We start from the raw sequence: 23,842 nt of genomic DNA, 5'->3' as shown, positions 1-23,842 counted from the left end.
GCTGCTACAACTACACATGTTTCTTTTCCAAATATTTATTTATAAGTGACTTATGTATGTATGTATGTATGTATGTATGTATGTATGTATGTATATATATGTATATATTGTACTATTCTTAGTTAGCGTATTGTCTGTCTTGTCTTAATGTTGGTTTAAAATGGAGCACTGTAACAAAAAATAATTTCCCCCAGGGATCAATAAAGTATTCTGATTCTGATTCTGATTCTGAAACAGCAGAGAGACGGTCTGCACTCACTATAGATCAGGGTGGGCAACTCCAGGCCTCGAGGGCCGGTGTCCTGCAGGTTTTAGATCTCACCTTGGGTCAACACACCTGAACAGAGATGGGCAGTAACGCGTTACTTGTAACGTGTTACTGTAATCTGATTACTTTTTTCAAGTAACGAGTAAAGTAAGGGATTACTATTGCAAAAACGGTAATTAGATTACCGTTACTTTCCCGTAGGAACGCTGCGTTACTGTGTTACTAAACCGTGATTTTTTGCGAGAATGTCTCACGACAGTGACGTAAGCGAGTGCGACGTTAGTGGCAACAGCTGTGTGCAGATCAACAATGGATCACATATCGATTGTGGGAGAGAGTATGAGCGTGCAGCGTTTAAAGTACTGACCTTACTTTGAGTTTGATTCCATAAAAAGTGATAAAAACATTAGCGTCCATCGTGCGTGGGAAGAAAACTTCTTTTTACAGCGAAAAAAACCCTAAACTTCCAAGCAAGCACAGAGTGCGTAACGACGTAATGAGAAATTCACAGAGAAACTCGCGGATTCTTCAACTGACCGCGGCACACCTGCACCAGGGTAAACCTCCGCCTATCCTACTCCTGCTTTACAGGTGAAAATAGAGCAACAGGGCCGCTGAGTCTTTGACTTTATTTATTTTCTGCTGTGTTTTACTTGCATCTATTTGAAAGAGTGAGTGTAAACACAAAAAATATTTTATTTTATGTGCTGGAAAGTGCAGAAAATAGGTTTAAATGTTAAACTAATTTATTCAAGTCAGAGAATGTTGCATATAATTACATTTTTGCTTGATGCATAAAGTTAAAAGATTAAAACTGATAAAAACAAGTTAAAAAAAAGAGACTTTTCCATTTGATTACATTTTGTATGATGGATTATGCAGAAAAAGTAGAATTGGGCTGAAAGATCTATCACTTTATCACCTCTTCAGGTTGTAAATTGTGTTTTTAAAAAGTAACTAAGTAACTAAGTAATTAATTACTTTTGAAAATAAGTAATCAGTAAAGTAATGGGATTACTTTTTGGGGGAAGTAATCAGTAATTAGTTACTGATTACTTTTTTCAAGTAACTTGACCAACACTGCACCTGAATCACACGATTAGTTCGTTACCAGGCCTCTGGAGAACTGCAGGACATGTTGAGGAGCTAATTTAGTCATTTAAATCAGCTGTGTTGGTTCAAGGACACATCTAAAACCTGCAGGGACACCGACCCTCGAGGCCTGGAGTTGCCCACCCCTGCTATAGATGAACAACAGTGGTGAGATTTCGCACACTGTACCTTTAAGTATTACAAAATTATCTTTGGAATTTGTTATGAGAATGATTTGGCCAATCCTGTAAACTAAAGCTGGAAATCTGAATCTCACTGGTCTTAAGTTACTTTGAATGTGTAAATTTGTGCCTGCATACAAAGACTGTTTGTATGTCAAACCAGAAATTTAAATGAACCAGGAAGGAAACTTGAGCTCGAGTCAGCCCAGGTGAGAGCGACACTGTGTTCAAAACTTGTTTGGTTTGACATTGTAACCTGCTATAGACAATACTGCTAAAGCTAATCTCATATCCTGATACATCCCATCAAAGTCTCAGCCGTTTAACAGCAGGTGCTTCTCCTTTTCATTCAGGATCACACTCCACTTTAAAGACCAAGTCTGCATTATTCATTATGCAGTATTGGCTGGATGAGCCTCGGGCCACACCTCTGGCCTGTTAGAGTACGTATAAATAATGCAGATTATAATTATAAATAAAACACGTCCAATAACACACTGTACTCTTGCTCTCTGCATATTCCAAGTTCCAAATTAAGTTGAGGTGTTTCAGAGGTATTAAACTGAGGAGATGGGCATACACAGAGCAAAAGATCCAGCATGCCAGGTCGCATTTTAGCAGGTAGCACTGAGTCTCTCCCTGTAATAAAATGCAATTTCCTTTTCTATTCGTGATTACAGAGTCTGATGAGACATACACTCGAGAGGCGCTCATCCCAAACATGCAGGAGAAGCGTGGCTTGGCTTAGGATCTCGCAGATCTGATAAAGACCCAACAAGTGAGCCCTTTCCTTCCTGAGTGGAGAACTGTTTGTGTTACAACGTTCTGCGTCTCTTCTTCTGGGTGTGGGAACCTGCCCCTCCCAGAGTCCATGGTTTCCTCTCACCAAGGACCCGCCACCAGCTATCCTATGTTTCACTCAGCCCTAAATGTGACTGAAGAGAGCTGCAAATGCTAAAAATCTGCTCAAGTGAAGTGCTTATCTGCATGTACGATAAACCGTCTCAAAGTTATAGAGGGTTTGTAATAATATAAGCGTATACAACACATATATATATAAAAATAAAGAATGTATCTACAACTCTAATTTCTTTTTATCCTCTGCATACAGTTGCAATGCAGATGTACAATGGTATATTAGCCAAGAATTTTAAAAATAATGGTGTTGCTGATATACATATGAAACCTAAGTTTGCCTTTAAAAAGTCACATTGACTTTTTAAAAAAGAAAATAGATATAAGGAAAGAAGAAATCTTTGCGTACAATTATTTCAGACTTTAAAACTGGCTTTTCTGACTTCATATAAGTTAAGAGTTAACGAAACGTATTCATACAGCAGCTTGATGCACAAAGACAGTTCAGAGTACTTTGTGTATTTAGCTTAAATTATTATTTTAAAAAAGAAGATATAAATTAGCAGGTCAGGCACCGTAATCAGGACAACTTGTTACATGAAATGTAGCAGTTTTATTCATCTTAGATATGTTTAGCATGCTAAAACATCACTGACATAACACAGAAACTCAGAGGAGGATTATATTGTTTAAGCATGTGCCTGCCTCAAAAACCTAAAGCATCAAAAGCTCACGAAGCTCAACATTTATACCTTTACATTTTAATAATCTTCAGATGCTTATTCTGTCCAAGAGGGTCCTGGGCAAAGTGAACAGACTATAATTGACTCTGTCAAATCTTTGTCTCGGTCTAAATGTGTGGTCTGGAGTTTAAATCAGCTGGAAGCTGTAAAACTGACTTCTCGCCATTGTCTCGTGTACGTCATCAGAGCAGCTTGTGTGTTCTCCCCGTGGGGAAACTCAGAGGAATGTCCACAGCTGATAAAACCCAAAAAAGCTCACCCAGACCTCATCAAAACACACCTCCCGGCATTCCCAGTGATTGTTTGAGTGTTTACACTCAGTTAGGGGGAGAAAGGGGGGCTTATGGTCAAGTCTGGCTCGCCTGGTGATTGGCATTCAGGGTGGCCCAACAGTGGGACATCAGTTCATTGTTCAAAATGTTCCAGAAGTTTAGAGATGTAAAGCCATAGTAGACCCAAATGCTATGAATTAAAAGCTCGGTGCATAGGATTTAGGGATCTGTTGGCAGAAATGGAACAGAATTCTTTTTCATGATATTATTAGAGCCTTTTCTATCTAACAGACCTCCTTCTAAAATCAATGCTGCATTCCTTTTGTATTTGGCACTCGCTAAATAAGCCACACACAGCACTGATCAGGCTCTCCAGACACTGCTTTTGAGGTTTCTCACATGACATTGTGTGCACATTGTGTGGAAGTTGTCTACCATATTGGATGTGATACAACCATCATTTGCAATATAGACATGTATTTCCTGACTGGTTGGTCAGTGCAGGTTTCTGACAGTAGCTCTGTGAAATCAGTCACAAACAGTGTGCTGATTGCTTTGGTTGCTAGCAGATCGACTGCAAACACTTGCTAACCAGCCAGGTGGAGAAATAGCGAGGATTTAAAATAAAAGTTGTGCCTCAGTGCTGTAGCTAACAACTCAACTACGCTCTGATGGGAGAGTAGTTGCATCTTCCATGCAAATTACAGACAACTGAGGGGATCTAGTAGAGACCAAAGCAAATGCAAGGACGTTTTCAGTGAGCATCACAGACCTGTCAGATGGTTGCTGACTGCAGATTTTATTCACTTGGTCGTGCAACTAGTGATGGCTGAATGGCTGTACCTGCTAGAGAGCAAAACGTTGCCCATTTTAACTTCTACTGTTACTGGAATGAGGTCAATTCACGTCCGATGTCACTCCTAGCTCCAACCTCTGTTTCACAAGGTAAAAGGAACGTGGAATAATTGTGCATGTTGTAAAAAGTACATTTAAACATCCACGTGATCGGACTTGGGAGTGGCAGAGCCAAAACTGCAATAGTTGGCATGATGGAAATGAGAGCATCCTGGAATTCCACACACTGCACTTCTGAACTGGTTTTATACTTAAGAGACAATAAGAGATTATTAGGAGTCGATACCTATAGTGTTACTTTAGTTGATTGTTAAGCATCAGATTTCACCCTTTGGTATCAATACTGTGACATTGGGTAGCTTTTTCCTGCACAACTGGACCAGATCGTGCTTTAATTATTTTCCAAGGTAACGCTGTGTTGTGCCGTTCCATTCAGTTTGTAATAGAAGTTGAAATGGCCTTGTGGTCTTTGACTCTTTGAATACTTCAGTGCATTAGCCTGACATTTGTTATTAACACAAAATACTATTGTGATGGCGAGCCAAACATGGTAAGATCAGCACCTCACCGCTAGTTGCTTCACTTCACTTTGCAGTCCCAACTTTAAATATATTTTACTAATTTTCCAGTATATAGTTTCTTTATTAAATTAGTTTTTTCCATCACACCTTAAAATGTTTATATGGAGTGCACACAGATCAACAATGCAAAGTCAAACTTTTGTTTGGGGGGGTTGGCTTCTCCTTCCTGGTTGGCAAAAACTGAACCAAATGCTTCATTGCCTGGGGGTGTTTTATGGTTTAGCTAAGCCCGTATTTAAGTTCCCTCATGCGTCATCTCAGCAGGTTAGTTTGCCTTATGTTTGTTTGAGTTTAGTTTATTGAGTTGACCTCTTTTATTGTTCTGCCTGTCTAAGTTTTTGGCTTTGTTAATTATTTTTCATATTTTGGGGTCAATAAATGAAATTGAATTAAACCCCTGTGTCCTTACTGCTTGGTCCCTGCAGCTGAGGCTGATGGGATGCATGTCTCGATGGTTTCACAGGTTGGTTCAGCATTAAAAAAACAAACAAAATAAAAACATCTACTATAATGGCAATGTCAAACAAAAAATCAGCGAATCAGAGTTACCCTGGCCTGCAACAAATTTTAATCCAACCAACACAACAGAAACACATTTGTCAACCACATGATGATACCAGCTGGCAGCTTGATACAAACTCTGACATACAAAACTCAAAATCACAAAGTGAAATCTAACAAAACTAAAAAGTAACAGAGTTGATTAGTGTGCAGGGTGAGGTCTAAATTCAGTTAGAAAAGCACATAGAACTTCATGCTCGAACTACGGCTTGCTGGAAACAGATGTGAGTCTGTGTGTGATACTTTTATCAGACATCAGAGTAAATATAATCCAAAAAACTGAACATGAACAGAACTCTGCAATCAACATGTTTTCAAGCTTAAAGTCAAAGTAAAACATGTAGGTTGCATATTGCATGTTGTTGCATAGATTGCGGGCGAGGACGTAGAAGTGATTCTGGAAAGGGGGGGGGGGGGGGGGGGTATATCAGCTTTATGAGGCCCAGGCAGGAAAGTTTCAGCTGCACAAAGCAGCTCAGCTGTTCACATGAAAAGGAAACTGAGTGCTGTGAAGAAGCTACTTCCCATGACATCACCGTGTTTGTTAAATGACCTCTGCGGGCACGACAGACACACCTTCTCATATCCTCCCCGAGCCATTCAAATTATTTACTTCATTGACAGAAGAGGGAAATGGCAGTTTACGTTTGCCAAAACACTTAAAAGATAAAAAGATTTGAATCAAAGAATGATCTGCAGGCACGCTAATTTAAAGGTTTTTAACAAAAAAGATTTAGGAAATTATATCTATCATTTTATTGTAACTTTTTAAAACGTTTTTAAAGCACAGCATTGCATTACATTGTAATCAAAGGCGTAGAGATCTGATAGAAACTGCTGACGTAAAGGGGACACTGTTCAGCCAGCATCAAAAATCTTGTTTCCACACAACCAAGCAGCAAACTGGGAGCATCAAGCCAATGAGAGAGAGGAGTGCTAAAAACCGTGATTCCTGAAGTGGCCACTTGAGTCCAAAAGTGAGTCAGTCCACTCACACGCGTGTGATAAAATGTCTTGCGAGCAAAATCTAAAACTCTGCTCCCTAGAGCTAATTTCCCTTTTCATAGCAGCTGCACAACGAGTGAAGTTGTTAATTTGTTATGTTATATATGTATATATGTTTCTTAGTGAAGAACTTCCAGACAGTGCAGACAACAGATACTGTAGCACCTCTGCAGTGCTGCCACAGTCTCGCCAGTAAATATTTACAAAGTTCGACAGGTGAAAATGACATGAGACGCTGGACGCAGGTTAGAGAGGCTTGTTGTGAAACGAGAGGTTAACAGCTGCAGCAAACTTCAGATTTAATGAGGAGTCTCATGTTTTTGTGGTCATTTAATGGTCATCAGGATTACAAAAAAGCTATCTTCTGACAATTAACCGGTTCTTATTCTCGCTTTCTTTAAATCTCATTATACAGTATGTGTCCAATCATGCAGTTAATATAAGATTAATGTCCTCGGATCAGACATATATCTAACAGGCTGATAAGTGATTTAAGTTAGAGGAAATCTTTGAATAACAAACTCTAATTTCTAAACTTCCTTAAGTGGACAGGGCTGATCAGGAACAATAAAGACAAACATAATGGCCATGTATGCTCAGCCTAACGAAATGCCAAAAATCTGCCTGTAGAAAAGAAAAGAAAAGAAAAGAAAAGAAACAGATTAACCCAGTTCAAGACAAACAAACAGTCACAATTTCTCCTTCCATATGGATGCAATCACTCTTGGTGCACGATGATCTTGAGAGCAGGGTGTTGACTCTCCTTTTGTTCATTCACTTTTGTCCTCGTCTGCTGTTTACCGCAAACATTGCACAAGAGAGGATTCAGATGCTGCGCAGTCATAAATCAAATGCTTTACGAGACGCTTTCACATATGAATCAGATCTATTGTGCGACCCTGCTCCCCACGAGGAAAAAGTACCTTCAACTGTGGGTTCAAATAAAAAGTGCATAAAGAAGCAGGACGTCAGAATCTAACAGAGGACAAAAGCAGCTGCATTAAAGAAAGTGTTCTGGCAATTGATTTGCTGGCTCAGCAGTTTAATAGCAGGCGGATGCGTAAGGACTCTGCAAGGTACATCTCAGTACTTTCTGTTGCTCAGCAGAGCAAAGAAGAGTCAGTTTTGTTATTTTCTTGATGCAGAGCAGGAAGATTTCATCACAGGGCATTGAACTTCTTAACAAACTTTACATTTGGTTATTTAAAGCTGCGTATTGTCATCAAGTGTGTTATCTAGTTTTTCTTGCAGTTTCTAGGATTTTTAGACCTTGAGTACACAAGGTTCACACAGTTTTTCAAAATGTTATTTTATTAATATATTAAAAAGGTGACAAGAGGAAACATTACTAACCAACTGGAGGTGCGTTTCTATTCACCGGATAAAGATCAATTTAATGTCTTTATTTCCTTTTTCCGCGGTAACGCTCATTACCGATGTTTTGGCATATAATCGTTACTCTTTAGTTGCTAAATGTTATTTTATGTTCACCTTGCAAACTTTTCTGTTGTTGTAGGATAAATCGTGGAGTTAGTGATGCTGAATACAGGAACTAAAACAATGACTTTAACACAGAACCAAAACTATCAGCCAAAACCATGTAAACAGATCCAGAGCCGCAGAACAGCGTGTCTCCGGATGGCTGGTGTTGCAGACAGGTTAAAGTTCTGCGTTTGGTTGGATTTTATTGGAAATGACACTAGCAGTCCTGGTGAAGTGGGATTTAATGTAAAAATTGGAGGAAATGGTCAGGAAAAGCTTTTTCTTCATAATGTGGTAGAATGAGAGCAAACCTATCCGGCAGCACCTTTGGGACTGTGGGCAGCCAACTCTTCAGACACTCCAAGAATCACTGGCAGCACATGAAAGGACTGAAGAAAAAGCATGTCGTGCAGAGTTTCTGACACACGCTCTCTAAACTAGAGTTAAAAAGTGCCCAAAAGCTCAAAGCTATAATGTTTAATTAGGGAAAAGATGATGGATTTAGCCCCGGGTTATGCTCAGGCTATTTAACTTTGCACCATCATAGTGGTTTTACAAAGCTGAGCTCAGTGTGTTTAACTACATTGGATCTGATCAACGTGAACTTTGCGTTGAAGCTGGGAAGTCACAGATCAGCTTCACCAACAAGTGGTTTTCTCCACATGTTATTATTTTAGCGTAACACCAAATATTACCACAGCACATGTACTTTGACCTGCTGAAGTTAGCTAACAAATTGTCATTGGCAACATCCATGTACTAATGGCTGAAATGTTCGGTAAGGCATCTTTAGCCATTTGCAGGTCCAAATGTTCCCTCAGCTCCCAAATGCAAACACGCACTGAGGCACCACTGAGAGTAAAAACCATCTAAATTCTTTCAGCTCCAATAAAATGACCAGTGTGGCTGTTCTCCCAGGTGTAACAATAAAGTTCAAACATCCAGGCATCCGTGAAAAGGAGAATTTATGAGGTTCAGGCAAGTTGGTTGCATTCGCTAGCTAACTGATGTTGATAAAGACAATGTGCCTTGTTCTAACTGAATAACTTCTTTAACAATATCTAGTGTTGCAATAGTTTTGGATGTAAAAGCAACAGAAAATGATAACAGCAACATTTGGAGATTTATTGAAGGTGTGATAGCTATAAATGATCTACTGTTACAGAGCTGTGGTGTGGCTAACATGAACACATTACTGTAGGGAAGATGTAGCATGGTTTCAATCACCATCATATGGAGATCACACGGGAAGAAGACAGAAAACAGTTCAAACTAACACAACACCAAGTAGATGGACGGACTTGGAAACACGAAACTGCTTTTAAGAAGCAGGTTGTTTGGCAACTCCAACATTTACACCACAGAGGAAAGATGACAACTATTTAAGGAGTGTGCACACCTTTGTGACTGTTATGAATACAACAGTCAAACAGTATTAAAGATGGGCACAGCTGCTGTGATGTCACCCACTGGTTTCTTAAGTCCCTGTATGAAGTTTTGAGATGAGCATCGCCATCGTTCTCCATCTTGGTTGCACAAACTTGGACGTGATGAAGAAGGGGCAGGTCTGACTGTGAAAGTGCATGCTCATTGGCTGAGGAGTGGTTGACCAATGAGCATGCAGTTTCATGTTACACATGATCTTTCATTTGATACACAGAATGGCCAAGATTTACAAAACAGACTTGAAGTTGACCGACTGAGCCCATAAACTCAACAGCAAAGTGTTTACAGAGTCAAGCAAGACAGCCACCTTCCCGTAGACGTGTTTTTGCAACTACAGCTATCACCTTCTGGTGGCCTTCGGATCGGTTTAAGGCACTTCCACATTGGCTTCATTTTTTCCGACCTGGAAGCTATGTCCGTCTTTTATATAATCTATGGTACATCATCACTGCACTTGTTGTGTACTCAATGTGAACCCACTTATACACTCAAAATAGTTAGTGTAAGTATGGAAGAGTATGCAATTTGAGATGGCAATTATGTGTTAGCATGCTGATGTTAGCATTACTCTCAAAGCACCACTGTGCAGGACCTCTGAGAGCTGCAGGGATGGAAGATGAAGAAATATGCAGAACAAAAGATTCCAGTGGATCTCCATCTCCGGACACCTGAAAAACCGGTTAAAATTGCTCCGACAAGTACAGAACTTGACTTTGGCCTTTTCTTGGAGTGGATATTAACAGTGCTGTGCTTGTTTCACCCTCATCAGGCAACCTGAACCAAGTCAAACAAAAGAAATTTTTGTAATTTTCAGGTTGTTATCGAAAATGAGCAAATGTCACTTGAGTCCGGTCAGCTAGTCAGAGAGCTGTCAGGTCGGGTCTGTCCGAGCCTCTTCACGCTCCGGCTGCACAGCTGTTTCATTAGAGGCAGCAGGAAGGAGCAGGATGTCTGTAATGCTGAGCTCGTTATGTTTAATTTTTTCAACAATGTGCAGTCGGTTGTTTTGAAGTCTGGAATTTAACACTGCAGCTTGTTCTCCTTTGTTGAAAGAGGCTGAAGGAGAACACATTCATTCCACAAGTCTTCCTTTTCATTTGTAACACTTTCTACTTTTTCCGTGCTAGTCACTTTTCTTTATTTTTTACTTCCATACTTGATTGACCTCTTAATTCTTCCTCTTCCGATCACCTTCTTTCCTTCCTTCCTTCCTTCCTTCCTTCCTTCCTTCCTTCCTTCCTTCTTTCCTTCATTCCTTCACTCATTCCTTCCTTCCAATTGAATTCTTTACGTCACTCGTTTTCTTGCTTCTATTCTCCTTTGGAACTCTTGAAATTCTTTCCTGTTTTTTTAAACTACGTGCCCCCGGCTTCTTTCAGTTTATTGATAAAGTAACCCAGCAGCAGCGTGGCACTGATTGAAATGACAACTATGTGAGGCACAAAAAGTGACGCACACAGTCCCTACATGAGGTGCCAGCAGTGTGTAACGAGGCTAAAGACGCCAGGGGAGAGCACCTGTCAAACTTCATCTCAAGTCACCCATTTTTCCAGCTTCAGTCTGGCTTCCTCTAACCTGACAAGCAGGAGGAGACGCCTCACCGTGTCATGTGTCTCATTAACGTGTTACTGAGCTGATCTCGGAGTCTATTAAGTGCACGTCTTCAGCCGATTGCATGTGTGGTGGTGATCTCCCAAAAGTGACAAAGTGTGTTGTAGGTTCTCCTCTGACGCAAGGAAACCATTTAGTTGTAGTGTCTGGTGTCACGGGGACACATAGCAACGCAAATGCTGCCTATAAATATACTTCCATGTCCAGGCTATTTTAAACCTGACGGGGTCGGACGACAGCGCTCAACTTCCTTTTACTTTAGAGAATTTATGTCCTGAAACATTCAATTAGTCGTCCAGCAGAAGAAAAACAGCCAATATTTAGACACATAAAGTGATGATGGTGGTGGGAAAAAAGTAACAAATAGAGAGAAGCTATGTGTTAAATTGTTACTAAAGTGATTCCGACTGCTTTGAGTTTAGGTGCAAAGGCTGACTGTGATTTTTAAATTTGCCAGAATAATTAACTTTCTGCAACTTCCATCAGAATCATCTTCCTTTGTCAGTTGATGTTATTTTTACATTTGCAAGTTTGTAATGTCAAATAATCTGTAAACTGGAAATCCACCGAAATGTAACTCAGCTAAAACTAAATTGCCTCATATTTTCAAAGCTGATTAACTTAAAAGCTATTTTACTTAACGAATAGAAATATAAAAATTATTATTTTTTAATTTAAAAAAGAAGAAATGTCACAGAAATGTCAAAATATTCAAGTTAAGTTTTTATTTGCATCTGTAACTCTCGATATCTGAACAAAGTATTGAGGTTGGTCTGCATGTTTTTGACATTTGTGGCAGTGTACAACAAAGCAGCTTTTACTCAAGTATTTTTATGCTTTGAGTTACGTTTCATTTCCTCTCCATTGGACAAAATTGTACTTTTATTTACCTACAAATTAAGATTTTTTTGGAGTTTATAAAATCCAAATTTTTGCCATAGATTAATCTATCCAAGAGTTTAGTTCACACAGGAACTAGAATTTAACAAGATTTGCTTTATACCATTTAAAATTAGTCTTCAAGCTTCTTTTTTCCACAAATCTTTACAAATTACAATTGTTTACAGAGCATTCAGTAGTCATCAGGATCATCCATAATGAAAGTAGTGATTATTAGCTGTAGCCCAGAGTGAAATAGGAAAAGAATGACTCCACCTTAATGAACTACAACAGTAAAATCCTATAAATATGTGAGTAAAAGTAATGTAGTTATTCAGTATCAGTGGCTGTTTTTTACATAAAGTACTTTTATTTGCTTGTTTGCAGTTACATCCTCTTATTTAAATTACATAGAGGTTCTGAGTACTTCCTTGACATAAACCAAAACGTAGCCTCTGCTTTGTTGTTGATATTTTAACGGGGCAGGCCGTGATGACTGTGTTTTGAATGAAATCTAAATTCTCAAGTGAATACATTGGCTTTGGATTTGTCACCAGAAGACATGTGCAGTAAATTTGTGCGAAGACTCAAAGGCACACCCAAGTACGTCATGAGAGGCAAAACATTTCCCTCAACTCAGCAGTGAAAGCCAATGACTGAATGTTAATAAAATAACTCATCGCTTCTCCTACTCATAAACTGTCTCTAAGAAATACAAACACTGACGTCAAACCTCTGAGAGTCACATTTCCTATGAATGTAACAAGCCTGAAGAAACAGTCACACTTACTAATCCACTCTATGAGTGTAAGGCGACAGCAAACTGGAGCATAACTGTGTGACCAGGGAATATTGACAGTAAAATTATCCTATTGGTCACATTTTTAATACCAATATTAAAATAATCTTAATTTGAATATTTATTAATGTTATGTGCTTCAACGATTATCTCTGTCCTAATGCATTTTTAATAATTTACTGATTTCACTCTCATCATGTGTGTTATCATTTTGGTAGTCAGCTTTTTGGTTAAGAAAATAGTCCTCTACTAACAGATATACATATTCACCTAGGAGGTGATATGAATCTTTTTGTCCAGCAGTGGTCAGTTCCTTTGGTGGTGGAAACATATTTTGTGTAGTATTATAGAGAACTCTGAGAAAACTGACATACTGTTATTTGTGACCTTACCTGTTTCCTAGTTTGTTTAGCTGCTGATTCAGTTACATCTGTTCTGTCCGTCATGTTCAAAGATGTTCAAATGTTAAGTGGAGGGGTGACACGATGGCTTGATGGATAAGACAGTGTTGCTACTCCATTTTTAATATACGTCATTCAAGCTGTAGCAAAAAGACCCACACTGTTTGTATACTGAATATGCCCCAGGTGACGGTGGGTGACTTTTGTGTGTAGTTAAAATTTTAGAAGAACTGCAAATAGAGGATTAAGCTGAGCTCACTGTGTCTAAAGGTAGACCAAAACCTCGTGTCCCTAATCAACATTACTAATGTTGTATTAGCACTTTGCTAAGTGTTTGATCTATGCATACACATGTTACCAAAAACCTGGTGATCTTAGCAAATGAAAAATAAGCTTTACATATTATATTTAATTAAATGTCACTCAATGGGTTTTAGAACACTTAGAACACTTTAGAACACTGATAATCTGGACACACACAGGCTAGCAGTTTCACATTTTTCTGCTAAGCTAAAGTGGCTACAGTGTTTGGGGCTAAGAAACAAAGCGAGTGGAAATAAAAACCCTAAAAAACAAAACTGCAGCATTTTGGGGACATTTTGGGGGCTTTATGGATGATTTCTCTCTTTATAAAAACTTTATGGTGGGTGGTATATTTATTTTTTAAATAACTTGCTTAAATGTAGGTGCTGTGGCTAATAGCCTAGCTATCTGCTAAGCATTTCCTCTGCTAATTTGAGTCACTGAACTGTACAAGAAGTCTATGGTCCAGTTTCACTTGGTGAAATGCTAGTATTTTATTAATCTTTTATTTAGCAGGTGTGTCTGTATGTGTGATGCAGTCAGAATTTTTGGATGCGGCTAGCTAACCATTCTTGCTAGCGCTACACTCCCCCCTTTGGTCTAAATACCGTCACTCGTGGCTCCACAAACCCAACATCGTAGCTAAAACACTTATGTTAGCTCTTCAAATTTCAAACCAATGGGTGACATGGCTACACCCATCTTTTATATACAGTCTTTCCTTTCAAGACGTACAACAAAACAAGACAAAACTAAATTAATTCTGTCCAGTTGCGACACTAACAACATGCTTGATAAAATGATTTTATTAAACATCATGATCATGTGATAACAATGAATACATGCAAATGATTACGCTAAAACAAAGCTGCTAGTTTAATTTTACACAATATGAGCTATAGACAGTAAAAATGTAGTTGTCCACATTAAGTATTGCTACATAAAATGTGGATGTATCTTTGCATTATTTTTTTTAAAGAAATGTATTACATAATATGATGAATATGTAGGATCAAAGTGCTTTAAGAGGATGCATATTCAAAATTTAATAGTCCTTCTCAGCCATTATAACGTACCATACTTCAAAAGCAGGTCATTTCTCCCCATTTCCTGCAAGATGAGACTTTCTAAACAGATATTTGCAAGTTGAAGCCTAGCAAATGAGGCAAGAGTCATTGTTCTGGACTTTTTCAAACCACAGTCCTTCCCGCTGCAATCAAAGGCAGCACATCCAACAGCCGATTAATGGGAGACTTCCTCTACGCCACTCCGCACAGTGGTAATTCATCTTAATTGTGATACATTCCTTCTGGCTGTGTTCCCAGCTTACCAGATGCTCCACGTCTGTTTGACAAATAAATCCCTCACAATGTCTGTAAAGCTTTGAATTCTGAGCCTTGAGAGTCGGAGCTTTTACAGGTCGGAAACTGAAGAAACATTCTGGACAACATCTGCCTTCAGCTGGTTCTTCATCAAACCGTGTCGAGATCAGGCCTTTTCAGACTCAGAAAACCTGGAGCTGCGTTGTTTAAACTGCCGCTTCAAGTGAAAATGCTCCTCTGGTTTGCAACCAAGGCCGTTTGGCTCTCCCGCCGCCTCTCCTTCTTCCTCTCCAGCCGCACCTTCCAACAGATGGCACTGGACGCTAAAAGCAAGAGTCCTGCAGAGAGGAGCACCAGGCCAAAATAGGAGATGGTGGAGCCGTGCGAATTAAAGCTGTAAGCGACCGCGGTGACCACGATGCCCGCAATGAGCACTACCACACCAAACGGGATCGTGCAGCGATAGCAGGAGAGCTCTGCCCCGCCGGTGGCTGCGGTCAGCTGCACTTCATTAACTAGGGGGATGTTTAGGGCTGTCATGGCGACAGCAGGGCGCTCGGCGTTGTTGGCCTTCTCTGGTGTCGCTGGTGTTCTCATGGCCTCCTTGCTAGCGTCTTCTGGCATTTCAGGATCCAGCAGTCTTCTGTTAACAGACCACAGATGGTTCCTCGTTATTGATCTTTTCCCTGTGATCAGGATCTCCCAGTCTGTGGAGAAAGAAGCAGTGAAAGTGCTCAAACGTGTTGCTCAACACTGTAAACAGCAAAAGAAACTCTGGCAGAAGCTTTTTATTATAATTCAACACATTTCACAACTCCCCCCTCCTGACCACATGCTGCTTTAATAAACCCATGTAACCTCTTTGCACAATCCCAGCCGCCTCCTTCTGACCCAGTCAGAGGAGAATGACGCCGGACCACTCGTCCCAGCACGAGCTGAGACATTCCCTGGAGAGCGCAGGATATGACATTACAAACTGCTCCATGAAATGCAAGGAGCTTCGAAATCACAAACATCTTCACAAGCGCTCACCCCGCCTCCACACACACGCCTGCTGCATGGAAAGCTGAGTCACAATAAGTGGGTAGAAAAGACTTGCTGGGACTTTATCAGTCCAGATGTTTGAAATTGAAATTATTTAATCAAGTTTCTAAACATGAGCAGAATTTCCTCGCCCAATGGTCAGTGCTACACCTACAGGATTGTGTCTTCTGCAGCCAATACTTTGGGGCTCACTATTTCAAAATAATACAGAAGCCGCAGCATTTTACCACCAAAACTACTTCCCAACAGAGTGGAGACCCGTTTGGTTTAACTGTGTAATGACACTGAAAAACACAAGATAATAAAATCTCATCACCTTCCCTATTTTCCTCCAGGAAAACAACTTTATCAAGATGAAGAAAGCCATTTAATGTCCAGCATTAAATTTAGACGCTGCGTTTGGTATCTGCTGGTATCTGATGTCTCACACTGTATGGATTTTAGTATCTAAAAGTCCTTAGAGCGGGGTCACCGCATAAATGAAGAAGAAACTTCTGTGTACATCAGCACACATGTCAAAATCTTTACTATCCACAAACAATGAAACAAAACAACCAGAAAAGAGAGCACAGATCTGTGTATTTCTGTTACTTCAAGTCAAGAAATGTCTTTTTTCCCTCAAACAAAAGCTTTTAAAATTTGTTTTATATAAAAAATTAATAAATTTGAATAACTGTAAATGATTTACTCATGGTAGAAGCAGTGTAACTGTAACCAGTATGTCCCCCCACTCTTATTTATGAATCTTGTTTAATATTTTTGTGATTAAATATTTTCTTGATTTGAGTCGTCTTCTCTTAAAAGTAAAAAAAAAAATAGAGGACATAAATCATATAAATGTCAAACCCTAACCCTTTAGTTCAGCAGTACACAAAGTTCCTGTAAAGTGACTGATCTATTATTCATACACAGCTGCAATGAAAATGACCAGCATCGGGACAGACTGAAGAAATTAAGTGTAGTTTGTGGCTCTGGACCATTTAAAGAAGGGAGGATACTGTAGGGGGGAAAGCTGCAAGCTGTGAAGCCACAGGACTTTTAAACAACAAGAAAATGTGAAGAGTGGGGAACTCTCCAAACTAACTCTTGCAGGCTTTCTTAGTGGTAAACATGAAAGTTTGTTTATTGGGGTAACAAAAAATGAGGATTTATAAAGTTAAAAGTAAATCTATAAAATCTTAGCAAATAACCAAATCCAGTTCAGCTATAGCAACAAGCAGCAACACAGCCTGGCTTCAGCTGGTAACGATATATGTTTTTAATGTGTAGTAAATTTAGTGCAGATAGCCTGTTTTAGGTGGGAAATAAAGAAGAAAGCTTCGTTACCTCAGAGCCGTTTTCCATGTGGCAAAGTTTGCAAAGTGTCCCTCTGCTGCAGTGAGACTTGTCTATGAGCTGATGAATTATTTAACCAGACTAATCTAATTAAAAGTGAATGTTGTTTGTTCTCGCTCAGTGTTGAAGCTCACAGCGGACTCTCCGGGCTGGAATCTGACTCCCATTCATGAGAACTGCCGCACCGTAGAGTCGTCAGGTTAGGAGCTGCCAGCCGCACTGCCATCCTCATTCTAGCGGGACTGTTTCATGCGCCTCTGACTGCAGAGCGAAGATGGAAACCATCGGGGAAAGCTGGTGAATCCGGCGGTGCGTTTCAAAATAAAACGCGTTGATTGCCTGCCTTTATTTTGAAGTCCGAAGGTTTGCTTTGTTTGTTTTGTTACGCCTTGAGTTTATCAGCTGATAAAGGGCATACTGTGTAAGCGATGTAAATGAATGAAAGAAAAATAATGGCATATCACTCCATAATCTTTTATCATTATGACTGTTCACTGATAACATCAGGTTGGGCTGTATGTAGCCTGAGTAAACATTCTAACACCCTGCAATAAACAGTGCCTCACTTCTTTAGATTTATATCAGAATCAGAATCAGAATACTTTATAGATCCCTAGGGGAAATTATTTTGGTTACAGTGCTGCAATATAAACAGTAACAAAGACAGACAATACACTAAGTAAGAAATAGACACAATATATACATGCATATATATATATAAGTCACCTATATACTGAGCTTTTCCATCCATCCATCCATTTTCTACCTCTCTGCTTCTTACCTGGGTCCAGGTCTTTCTTCTTCTTCTCCAACCTAGCCCTTTAGCCTTTTTTTTCTTAAACAGACTCATACAAGTTTTTATATATATTGACCAATTTAAGAAAAAAAATCATAATTACCGGTATGGCTAATTATTAGAGTTTGTCCTGAAACTAGTATCAAACTATCAGAATCCACTATCTGAATCTGGCCATCCCAGATGGCAGCCTGGTTCTGCCAGAGGTTTCTTCCTGTTAAAAGGGCGTTTTCTCTTCCCACTGTCACAAAGTGCTTATTCATAGGGGATTGTTTGATTCTTGAGATGTTCTCTGTATTATCGTAGGGTCTCTAGCATGAACATAAAGCGCCTTGAGACTGTTGCTATACTTTTTTGAGTTAAACTGAAACTGAAAAGTTAAATAAAATCCATATGAAATCTATATTAGCTAGTTTTATTATATAATTGCACTTTATTAACATTACTAGAAAATTCATAATAATACCAGCATTTTTTTTAAATTGCTCTCATTCACGTTCATTTTGCAGCTTAATTAAATATCATTCTGAATAGAAGTGTGGAGAGGTCAAATCTGTACAGAAGCGTGATGTCCAAACATCCTGTACGTCCTATCTCAGAAATGCTCCTGTTTGCACTGCGTGTTTTATTTTGAAGGCCGGGAGCGGAAGTATGGTGCTTGGCTGCGGGCTTGCCGGTGTGTCACAGTGAGAGTCCATCATGTCGCTGCGGTTTACGGATGAGGAGTTCCAGAATGCGTGGAAGGAGCTGGACGAGCCGCAGCTGGAGGGAGGATGGGAGCTGTTCGTGGAGACGATGGGAGTGAAAATCTACCGGCTCTATGACAAGGTAGGAAATCTCCAGTCAAACTGCTGCTTCTGCTGCAGGAAAAGCGACTCGGCGAGCCAGTTTGAATGAATGTGGTGAGCGCTGCAGAGCCTGAACTGTCGCTGTTTTATGTTTCCACCTTTTCTCTGTCAAAACGTTGAGCTGTTATCAAGCTGAGTATAAGTTTAGTTTAATTTATTAGCAGCAAAGATAAACAGCAGCGGCTAGCATGGGGAAGAAGCCGGAAGCTGAGCGGGAGTATGTTTTTTCTCCACTCAGAAACTTGCTGCACCAGTCCAACCAAACTCCATTCGGATAGACGTCGATTTATAGTTGCCTTGCCTTGGGGCGTAAACAGACACCCTGACTAACCTCGTTGAAGACATTCATGCATCTGCAATGATCCACCCTTCAATTCGGCACATCCCTGACACATCTAGGTTGGCTTTTTGGTTGATTTAAAACAAGATTGTCAGTGGAAGCCTAATGTAAATAACAATGAAAGTTTAAAATCTCAGTTATGAAAAATGTTTCTTCGAGGTTATGTGTGAATTGTCACCTCTGTTTACTTCAAAACATGCTGAGTGATATAAGTGAAATGATTCTTTGAACATTTTTCTTTAAAAACAAACTTTTGGAGAAAAAAAACCTATCTTAAATCTAAAATAAATCACTTCAATTTGTACACGTTATAGATAATGGAATTTGGTATGACTTTTACTCTTAGAAGACATAAATGTACCTAATATATTTCTCATTCTAAGTATTGCTTTAGTTTTCTTGCATAAAACATTGAAAAATCAATGTTAAAAGGAAAAAAACCCAAACATTTGAATCTAGGCCAACACAGTTCCTCACTGGGCGTGAGAAACGTAGACTGGCACTAATCAGAGTGGTGTGGTCAGGGCTTAGTTGCATAGTGTGGGTGTGGCATCATATGGCCTGCAGTTGGAAGAGAGAACTTTCATGTGCTGTTTGCAGGAAACTGGACTTTATGAGTACAAAGTCTATGGTGTGCTCACCACCTGCACTCCAGAGCTGTGTGCAGATGTCTACATGGACTTGACGTATCGAAAAGATTGGGATGGATATGTGAAAGGTAAAAAAACAGAAACAGCCCAGGAAGGCAGGGTTCACACCACGTTTACTGTCTTTCTTTTATCTCTGTGTCTTCTCCGATCTTTTAGTCTTCATTAATGCTTTAAAATAACAGTTTCACTTTTCTTTCATCCCTGTTTTCATGCACATCTACAGTACCCAGCAGGTAACATGGTGTAGCTGTAGTCTTTTAGCTGAAAGCTGCTAATTTCAGTAGCATTTTCTGTGTTTTCTGTGGTGATAGCTTCTCAGTGTCTCTCCTTAAAAATATCCAGATATCAGAGGGGCCTACATTACCCATGAATGCCACTTTACAACCGACTGGCAACTAGTTTCCTGATTTTGGGTGTGTTAATATAAAGCAAGATTACATAAGAGCAAAAGAAGTGGAGAATAAACTAAAGATAATGATCAATCAGCAGGAAAACTTTAAAGGTAAATCTCTAGTGTATTAGCTGTAGTGTCTTAAACAGATGCAAATTGTTCTAGTATAGTGAAAAATATTAAAGTGAAGGAGAGAATAAAACCCAAAGATTTCCTTTATTATCCTTTCATTGAATCTAAAGCGCTCCTTCTCTTCCATGCAGTCTGTCTTGTGCAGTATGCAAACCACAACTTGTACAAATACAACCTGCTAGTGTTGCAAGTAGTTTTCTGTAAAGATGAAGTGGTTATTGCAGTATTTCAAGTATATTCCTTGAAAATATTCATTTCCTTGGCCATTTTTTCCTCATAAGACATTAAAATGTAATGGTTAGTATAGTTGGGGGTGGTTGTCCTTCTCTTTTCCCTAATTTCCCTCGGGATTAATAAAGTATTCTGATTCTGATATCATGTATTTCAGCTGATATTTATGTGCTTCTGTAGCTCATTGAATGATTGTGTCATTTTTCTTATTCAGAGCTATATGAGAAGGACTTTGATGGACAGTCAGCCATCTACTGGGAAGTGAAATACCCGTTCCCGCTGTCAAACAGAGACGTATCCTTCTGATCTGCACTAATACGTTCAGTTCGCATAGATTTGGAAAAGGCTGTGAATGCTTTTCTCAGCGTGTCATGTTCCCTAACAGCTTAAACCTAAGTATGTTTATGTGAGGGAGCGGAAAGACCTGGATATGGACGGCAGGAAGATCTGGGTGATCCTTGCCAAAAGCTCCCCGGAGACACCGTGTCCAGAAAAGAGCGGCGTGCTTCGGGTCAAAGACTACAAGCAGAGCGTTTCCCTGGAGAGTGACGGAGCTGGTGGAACTAAACGTAACACAATAAGATCACTTTAAACAATTGCAGTTATATAATTATGTTCATGTAAATAAATGTGTTTTTTTTTAACAGAAAGATTCCAGGTTCATGTGAATACATTTGCAGTTTAAATTATACAAATGGCCCATCATTTGAGCCGTTCACTGAAACGGAATAACATATATGCTCGTAGATTCGTCGGTGGCCCTGGTTTATCATCTGTTTTACTGTAAATGGGACCATAATTTACTAGATGAACATAATAAGTTATTAAATAAATCTTTAAATGAGTGATTGAATTTATAAACGCTTCTGAAAAGTGTCTACTGAAGTTGCAAATCAAGTGAGAAGTAGACTCATTTTCTCATAGACTTCTATGTAATTATTCCTCTTTTGAACAAGGATAGTCGCCCCCTGCTGGCCATTAGAAAGAATGCAGGTTTGAAAACGTGCTGCATTAGCTTCACTTTTCAGAATGGAAGGCTTGGTTGCAGAAACTGTATAAATATTGAACCGCCTGCTTGTGTTTCAGTTTTCATGAATTACTTTGACAATCCTGGCGGAAATATTCCCACCTGGCTGGTGAACTGGGCAGCGAAGGTGAGTCAAACACAAACACACAAACACATTTAGAACTTTGCATGAAAAACTCTAAATCAGATGATTGCCCATTAAACAGATGGGTCAACTGCAAAGACAACTGCATGTAAGACTACATCCTCAACAGATACGTCTTCCTCTTCTGTGCTCTGTGTGGTTAACATACACCAAAACATCTGTGCATCACTCTTCATCATTTGAAACACGTTCTGATTTATTAGTTCTTGTTTAAAGGGGCGTTCAAAGTCTTGCAGTGTTTAAGGCGTCAGTTTGCACCAGGGCCTCACAACCCCTGAAATGCACACGTGTTCATAGTTGACCTGCTTAAACTGATCTGTGATGAGAGCTTTAAAGAGGGCGTTAAAGAGTTCACTCGCAGGCCCGCGAGAGCTCCGTCCCTCTGCCTGCCTTCATGCTTTCCCATCGTTATGGTTCGCAGATGTGTTGCAGGCTGACGTCAATGCTTGCCACTCCTAGGTGGGTCTTCTTGGCACATGTGTGAATGACGCTCGCTGATAGAGATGCTCTTTGCGTGTGTTTTTTCAAAACAGAAAGGGGTTCCAGGGTTCTTAACGGACATGCAGAAGGCCTGCAGTAACTACAAAAACTACTGCCAGAAGAAATGAGGGCAGCTGACGGGAAAGCGGCTTCTGGTCAAGAGCTTTGGTTGATTTTTCTTTCTGTCTCTTTAGTTCTGGGAAGCATTTTTAAAATTGTATAATTACACTGAAATTGCGTTTACGGGATGAATGTGGCTTTGTGTGGGCTGCTACTTGTTTTTTCTAGCATGCTGTTGACTCAGGCATGACGTGCATGGCCGGCCACTCTGATTAAATAGCTGCAGGGAATCAATTCAAGTCCTTTGTGCTGTATTGATTAATACTGTGTTGTTTTGTTTGTGCAATCTATGCAAATTCCAATCAGGATTAATGGGATGCCGTGGGGTATTTTTTAAATTAAATGTTTATACAGAAGTTATAGGTTATTCCTTTTGGGCCTGTGTAGTGAAATCTTGTATAAAATGCTCCGACTTTGTCTGTTTCTATAAAGTCATTTACTGTAAATGTGACAGATGGATTATGTATTTAGATTTACTGAAGGTTTGAAAACACTGGAATCTGTTCATTTTCAATCCACTGCATGTAGTTTATTTAATCTCTTTCTGTTTCCGATGACGTGAAAATGAGAGTACCTTCTAAAGGTTTCAGGAGTTTTAGTCAAAGATGCAATATTATCTCAGATATTGTGTAAATTCAGGCTATATTTCCTGTTGATACAGGTGAATGTGGTTTTATCTGGTCATAAAAAGCCTATTACTGTGTAATATTGCTTTTATTGATGTAATTAAACTTTTATTTTAAACTAAAGCTGAAATTGTTGAGTTTTTCCACACACACTGACACTTGTGTTTGTTAAGAGAACAAAAATCCTGTGCTTTTGTTAAAAATGGTGGGTAGTTTCAAAATTCTTAAAAGGTAAAATTCAGTGTACCATAATTTTAATTCAGTTTCAATTCAGTTTTATTTATATTGTGTCAAAGCACAATAACAGTCACCTCAAGGTCCTCTACAGCGTCTCAAACTCGTGGCCTGGGGGCCACTTGCGGCTCACGTGACCGTTACTATATAATGTAATTTGACCTGGAAGTTATTGTTTTGTTAGGGAGGATTTGTTTGTTGTTGAGTGCAGTGTTAAGTTCTAAGAATGATTTAATATGAAGGCAACATGAGCAGAGAGTACAGTCGTGCTGAGGGACTGGCTGTGTTAGCTCAGTGAGAGAGTCGAACACTGTGTACACTGCATTTTTGTTTTGTTAAATATAGGGCTGCTCAATTAATCGAATTTTAATCACGATTACGATCTGGGCTTTCAACGATCATTAAAAATGACTGAGCCGATTATTAGCCCCTCCCTCGTTTATCCGCGACACCTTAAAGGCCGGTCCATGAAAATATTGTCGGGCATAAACCGGTCCGTGGCGCAAAAAAGGTTGGAGACCGCTGATTAAGAGGACCCGAGGGAAGCTCGGAAAGCTAAGCAGAAGTTATTTGGAGAGGAGAGTGACTGCCGTTGGTTGAAAAGAGAGGTAAAAAAAACTTCAGTGGTGTTGCACACTATTTTATATTATTTTTTAAAGTCATTGTTAACCCTTTAAAGCCGGTCAGAGCAGCACGCTCCGTTTTGTGTAACTATTTTTAAATCCCTGTAGAACCTGGACCGTGTAAGCTAGCGCAATAATTTGTTTTGCATATGAAACCAGAGGA

The 23,842-nt window shown here is 39.5% G+C and overlaps 2 protein-coding genes across 2 annotated transcripts; one reads left to right on the top strand and one right to left on the bottom strand.

The window, feature by feature from the left end:
- Window positions 1-14,192: 14,192 nt before the first annotated feature.
- On the bottom strand, window positions 14,193-17,700 carry tmem100a (transmembrane protein 100a). The gene is made up of 2 exons (XM_026164013.1): window positions 17,171-17,700; window positions 14,193-15,364 (listed from the first exon to the last, which is right to left on the bottom strand). The coding sequence occupies exons 1-2, from the start codon at window positions 17,205-17,207 to the stop codon at window positions 14,877-14,879; spliced, it is 525 nt and encodes a 174-aa protein (XP_026019798.1). The 5' UTR covers window positions 17,208-17,700; the 3' UTR covers window positions 14,193-14,876.
- Window positions 17,701-18,286: 586 nt separating this feature from the next.
- On the top strand, window positions 18,287-22,945 carry pctp (phosphatidylcholine transfer protein). Its single transcript, XM_026164012.1, has 6 exons — window positions 18,287-18,660; window positions 19,621-19,738; window positions 20,639-20,718; window positions 20,822-20,993; window positions 21,511-21,578; window positions 22,130-22,945. Exons 1-6 carry the CDS (start codon window positions 18,532-18,534, stop codon window positions 22,202-22,204), a joined length of 642 nt encoding a protein of 213 aa, XP_026019797.1. The 5' UTR covers window positions 18,287-18,531; the 3' UTR covers window positions 22,205-22,945.
- Window positions 22,946-23,842: the final 897 nt, after the last annotated feature.

The sequence above is a fragment of the Astatotilapia calliptera genome, chromosome 4 (assembly GCF_900246225.1).
Source record: "Astatotilapia calliptera chromosome 4, fAstCal1.2, whole genome shotgun sequence".
Lineage (NCBI taxonomy): Eukaryota > Metazoa > Chordata > Actinopteri > Cichliformes > Cichlidae > Astatotilapia > Astatotilapia calliptera.
Note: the sequence above shows the minus strand (reverse complement) of the source record. Positions and strands in the feature narration are given on the sequence as shown.